We start from the raw sequence: 6,570 nt of genomic DNA, 5'->3' as shown, positions 1-6,570 counted from the left end.
TTTAAAAATTGATTTGTTTTGTGTCATGCCTCCTTAACCAATCAGACACCCGGAAACGGTTCTGATATCATAAATTGACCAATAAAGTCAAAATACAATTACCAAAATACCGCACGTAAATACGATTGTAATCCCTTAAACTACAGTTCACACAAAATGTTATAATACCAAAGGGAATAAATTGTGGACAAGTTTACATTAAATATTACATCGGGAATATTTAACGAACAACACACGAAAATTAAACTTAACAGCACAAAACAACAAACGTTTTAATACAGTTAAACATATAGCACGAAACCCACTAGAAACAGGAATGAACTCAGTATTAATGGCAACATTTCCTACATTTTGCTAGACACCTACCGTGTTTAGTCAAGGAGTCCCTGATATTTGGGACTTGCTGGTTATATTGGAAATCGACACAACATATCAGTCGATGGTGAAGACAGTAAAATTGTAATAAATCACTGCCTTAATCTATGGCCAGCATATCATTGTCATAGTAGTATTTGCGTAAATCCTTGAACTCTATATTGAAAATCGGCATAACATAATTGCTGTTTATACTTATAATCTTTAATTTACCAAAAATATATTATCAAATTCAGACCATACCAGGAAGTTTTGTTACGAGGGTTACTTTTCAAATTTAGTTAAAATATGTAAAATATATCATGAATGGTCATTCAAGGAGCAGCTGAAACCCAATATTGGTCAATCATGATGACAACGGTAGAATTTTTGTAATGACGACTTTACTCTTTGGAAAAAAATCCTAACCCCAAAAGCTGCTGCCTCTGTCGCAAGCTCTATTTTGAATATCAGCGTAATTGTTACAATTCAGGTGAAATCGTGTGAAATTCGTGTGAAAACCATGTGAAATAATTTTGCCTAAGTAAAAGACAAATCTTTACTCTGTGTTACTAGAATATTACTACAAAGGATGGGATAGTTGACAAATAGAAAATATTTTAGTTGAAAACTTTTGTCATTCGTCTTTCGTGATAAACTAAGTTTATCGATCGTAAACTGAGGATTGGTTGCAAGAAACTAGGTTTATCGGAAGCCTTTTTGGGCGATAAATTTTGTCGATTTTTGTTTCTGTCGCGTGCTTTTGATATTCTTTAATATTTACGATAATGTTTTACTTTTTTGCGCATGATATATATTATATTTTGATAATATTAAGCATTACTTCACTGCATATTTGATAGGAATTACAATTGTAGTCCTTCTGCTAGTTTTCTTACGCTGTATGATACAGAGGATATTTTTCAAAATTTTTCTGATATTATTGAATACTCTTTTGGTTAGTGTCAGTTCCTGGAAGAATCAGGTAGTGGGTGAAATATGGTACTGAAAACCACATTTTTAAAGTATATTTTCACTATATGCAACATCAAAATCAAGGAAAAGATACAATATTTTCCATATTAATTTGGTAAATTGAGTAATAATTTCATTTAATGCATTCAAATTAATTTTTCAATGGCAGTTAACTCTGTCACAAACCAAATTTTAAAAACTTGTTTTTAACAATATCTGGGCAAACCTTGTAATGCAGAGATAAAATAATGTTTTTTTTTCAAATAGAGAAAGCACCATCGAGTGAAATTATAATGTCAGATCGATAATTTGTTTACATGCATGTTTTTGATTTTTCCCATTTTGCCTGATGCTTACGGAAACTTATTCTTAAAATACTTTTTATAGTATTCTTATAATTGGGATTAATATTATACAACTTGAAAAAAAACTCTGATAATTTACTGTGGTAGTTTAAAAGAATAAAAAAAACAAAACAAAACAAAACAAAAACATTATTAAAGTAAAACGATTCTTGGTTCTTTGATCAAACCTGAGAATGTTATTGATATTGCTGTTTGATCGACAGATGTATATTTAATTTCGTTTAGCATTTTTAAATTTTAACTTATACCAACACAAGTATATGTTTTAAGATAAATGTCCAAACAAATACATTCACGATATAAGACTTTATTACTTGATTGATTGAACCATGTTTTTTTTAGATAATTGTCTAGACAGTCAGTACAATCCATCTAAGGTGCTTACTTTCATTATGACATACTAATGTTTTAACACATTGTGACTTACGTTTTATTTGATTGCAAGGTGTTTGCCACCAAACTAAAAAATCTTACAATGATATCATCATACAAAGTCATAGATATATGTGTCATTGATATTTACAAGAGATCCTTATAGTTTAATAAATAATATACATGCTCAGTGTTAGGAGAATATAATTTATTAATATAAATTTTGCATTCAAAGTATATTAACAGCTTAACAATACATATCGGGGATATAATGAATATAATTAATGAATGACTTAATGATTGTAGAGTCCCGTTATCTGTTCTAGATAACTATTTTAAACAGTATACAAAATCGCATAGCAAACATCAAAATATTACAGGAATACAAAATATTAAAACATGAATCATTATTAGTTGCGTGATACTCTTAAAATAGACACTGTTGTTTAATATGTATGATTTTATATACATTATTTGTTAATTATGTATAACAGTAATTGCATAATTATAAATCAACGCATCTGTATTAATCCTCCAACTCAAACTGTTCTTTCCTTGGCTTGTCGACGATGACATTTCGTATGATGTCAGTGGATACTATGTCTTGCTAATTGTGTAGTGCACATTATCGAATTATTATATTTCGTAACTCAATCAGCATCTCCAATGAGATACTTTTTTTCTGCAAGACTCTGCTTTCTTTGATCTCATTATCTTCACTGAACGACATTTGCGCATTCGATTGGGGTAGATACATACCAAACTGATATGAGTCTATTCATATAAGAGCTAAATACAGCAGATTTGTCATCAATGTAACATAAAGAACACAATAAATATTTTTGAATGATAAAGCGTGGTTTCTGTCACGGTTAGAATTGTAATTATGTGCTGCTTCATTGTTTGTACCTAAAACGAAAGATATACATTCAAATATAACATGACGAACTTAAATTCTTAGCTTACAATAAATACATCTTTAAGGGTTTTTATTAAGAAGGTATATTTTAGGTATTGAAATGAGATATAAAAGTTTTTTTTTTTGTTTTTTGTGTTATTCAAAAGCCAGACAATCATTCTTCCATCAAGGACAATGGTTGAAACGTGTAGGTTTTCTTTCTTCAGTAAGTCCCGACATGATTGATACGGTTTTGCCATTACAATTTATACTTATGCTTTTCTTGGAAGGTTTGATGAAGACAGATTCTTTCTTGAAAAACACTGATTATTTATCTGTATATAATATATCCGACAAAGAGTTATTATGATACATACCTCGTTTAGATGGAAATGGTTTTGATTGTGCTAAAATTGGAAATTAAAATAAATATATCAAAAGTATGAAAGATATACCGTAAACAATCCCTAAAATTTAGCGGTATCAGTCAAAAATTATAATACGAATTGTACTTCATTACATGTGTTGTTCATGCATTTGTTCAGCATATTTCGAGTAAAATCAAAAGTTTATATTGCAGGAAAATCTTTTAAACACAATCGTCGCAAATGAAAAAAAAAAACTTTGAAGCCATGAAATTAATATAAGAGGTTTGATACATGTATGAATCAAGATCGTCAGGGATGCATGCAATCTTCGTTTAGATGACCAAAACTTACCCAAGAGAATATGTACTTTTACACTTGCGATAATATTTAATGATTCTGTTCGACTCGATGCCCTACAAACATATGTTCCACCATCATCTGAACTTGTATGTCGTATTTCTATTGAACTTGTTATTATTCCTGCATTGTGTGCAACATGTTCCTTAATATTTATTCTGGTGTAATCGGTCGCCATAGGTTCCCCTTCTCTAAACCATTGTATATCATCAGGAATATATTTAATGCCATTGGCTGTGCATAGTAAAAACAAGGTTTCTCCTTGATTCAAAAATGTATCACCAGTAATCTTTATAGCTGAAAAAAAAAACGAATTGCTTAATTTTAAGAAGAATTCATCAACGTCAATTATCGATAGTGTAGGTTTTATTACTTTTATCCATAATTTGAACTTTGTTTACAGTAGTTTTCCCTGCGCACATTTTGTACAGTTATATCTATTGATAAAAAACGTCAATAGAAAGAAGACTTATATACCTTATAATCTTTAGACAGAAGATAGATAGATACAATAATTCTATAAAAGAATTAGCATGACATCATATATTATGAAATTTCTTTTGACATACACGTCCATATGTTGCAAATTAAAACACCATGCTGTTACATGTATAAAAAATACTACATACCTGCTTTTCTGTGAAGTATTGAATCTAAAATGAAAACAATATTTAAAAGCTCACATATAATAGGCCAAGAACAGCTTGTTTGTGTTTGTATGTTTTTTGTTTTTTGTTTTTGTTTTTTGTTTTTGTTTTTGTTTTTTGTTTTGTGTTTGTATTTCATTTTAATATGAAAAGTTTATACTTATATTTGTAGTGAAAACAAGACATAAAAGCAGATAAATACGAAAAATGTACATATAGAAAAGGACCGGTCAGTAAGGGTCCATTTTCGTAGGTATTATACCAGACTAACCTGTTCGATTGTCTTCATTTTCAGATGCTTGAGTAAAGTTCGTTTTTTTTTTCAGTCTCCGATATTTTATCGTCTTGATGTAAACATTTTTTTTTATTGTGGTTTTCTATGAAAAAAAATTTACACTAATTATGACTTCATTTTTACTTTTTCATTTCTTGCATTTTAGAGAAAAACGAAAATATGTGTATCATTAACAAAATGAAGCTTAAGGATCGCATTCTTACCTATAACAGTCAATGTAATGTTTTGTCTGAGGGAGTTTTTCTTGAGGCTGATCTGACATTCGTAGACGCCGGCATCGTGAAGCTGAACATTTTTTATACTCAAACTCCATTCATTCTTCCATGGTTTATATACAGCTTGAAATCTAGTATCCTGGGCGAAAAGACTTGAACCAGTTGTAATAGGCGTAATGAATGGGAGTTTCCGCCATGTTACCTGCAATAATAATTCTGAGTTGTATGATCGTTTTGGTGTTTTGTAGTTATTTTTTTTTGAATTTTTGAATTGGTTTTTTTATCAGAATGATGGTATTGAATCTTTAAGTTCAATGACTGAAATAATAACATTTTAAATTGTTATTAAACTTCACCTATATATGTTTACACATATACTGATATTTTAAAATGAATGAATACACTTGATTTAGTTTTAGAACATCTGTACAAAAAAAGTTAATCAGCAAGACACAAGCTACATTTAATGAACAGTATTTTGAAGGTTGACTTATGATAACATATATATACTTTATTTGCTCCAAGGTTTATAACGGCACATGGTAATAACACAGTCTCTCCTCGATGTACCGTAAGACTTCTTTGCATCGGTAGAAATTGTACTCGTCTAACATCATACGGCCGACGTCCATCTAAAAATAGATAGATTTCAAATATATAGAGAAAAGCGATTTTTAGCTTCCCTTATTAATTACGAGTATTATTTTAAATGATAAGTATTGTTATTACTTATTTTAGTTATTTTATTATATATATATCACATGTTTAAGACAATAATGAAATGTTTCATTTCTCCTGGTTTATGTTCACAGTTTTGGCTAAAATAACAAGACAATCTCGTCACCTGGAGATTTGTTTAATACCAAACTGAATGCTATTACTGAACTCTGAATAACCCGGACACTAATCAAATATATAATTCGGCATGTTTTACTTCATTATTTTGTCTGTCAGTAAATTTCTATACAACGTTTGGTTGTCTACAATTGTGTATCAAGTTTCATCACTATGGAGTGTTATACTCTATCGTTAAATTTGACAAATCAAAAATTTGCTTTTTCTCATATAATTTAGTTCCTCTATAAATTTTTGTTTTCATTTTTTTTTTAAATTAACTAATATATTTTGATCGGAAAACACGGACATTCATCTTTGGGTTTGCTAAATTGTATTTATCTTCAATAACGTTTTTACCTAAAAAGTCATTGTCTATAACAGCAAGATGACGCCACTCGCCCTAGTATATCAAGATGCTTCCTAGCATGGAAATTCAGCATCAATATTTTACAATCACTTGCCTAGCAGGGGCACAGGCAATGAATTTCTAATGTCTGTGCGTGTTGAAGAAACAAAAAACCTATTAGCAACTAATCAATACACTTAACAGACAAACTTACGTAAGAAACTTATAACAATTACTAGACTGACAAAGATACAAACGATTGTGATGACAAATGAAGCCTTGTACAGGAACATATTCATAGTTTTAGCTTGATGTATTACATTAAAAAATTATAACACGACAAGAAATAACGCTCTTCAGATATACCTAACTTCTTTGTGCAACTTAGTTTTAAGCGTTATTATGAATGCTAATTTACTGATTTGGACTCTTTCATCTGTTGAGGGCAACCAACGTGAGCAAAACCAATAAATCGATTGTATATCATCTATTATTATGTTCCATCAAGGTTGTTTTCCCACTTAGAGAATTCATTTAGGGA

General features: G+C 29.8%; 1 protein-coding gene across 1 annotated transcript; it reads right to left on the bottom strand.

Annotated features, from left to right (window-relative positions):
• Window positions 1–2,333: 2,333 nt before the first annotated feature.
• LOC148622884 (zwei Ig domain protein zig-8-like) lies at window positions 2,334–6,328 on the bottom strand. The gene is made up of 7 exons (XM_088574147.1): window positions 6,244–6,328; window positions 5,357–5,478; window positions 4,835–5,048; window positions 4,319–4,342; window positions 3,684–3,986; window positions 3,342–3,371; window positions 2,334–2,975 (listed from the first exon to the last, which is right to left on the bottom strand). Exons 1-7 carry the CDS (start codon window positions 6,326–6,328, stop codon window positions 2,845–2,847), a joined length of 909 nt encoding a protein of 302 aa, XP_088430273.1. The 3' UTR covers window positions 2,334–2,844.
• Between the last annotated feature and the right edge of the window lie 242 nt (window positions 6,329–6,570).

This window comes from Perna viridis, chromosome 3 (genome assembly GCF_037379345.1).
Source record: "Perna viridis isolate PV_CMFRI_1.1 ecotype Kerala chromosome 3, ASM3737934v1, whole genome shotgun sequence".
Lineage (NCBI taxonomy): Eukaryota > Metazoa > Mollusca > Bivalvia > Mytilida > Mytilidae > Perna > Perna viridis.
Note: the sequence above shows the minus strand (reverse complement) of the source record. Positions and strands in the feature narration are given on the sequence as shown.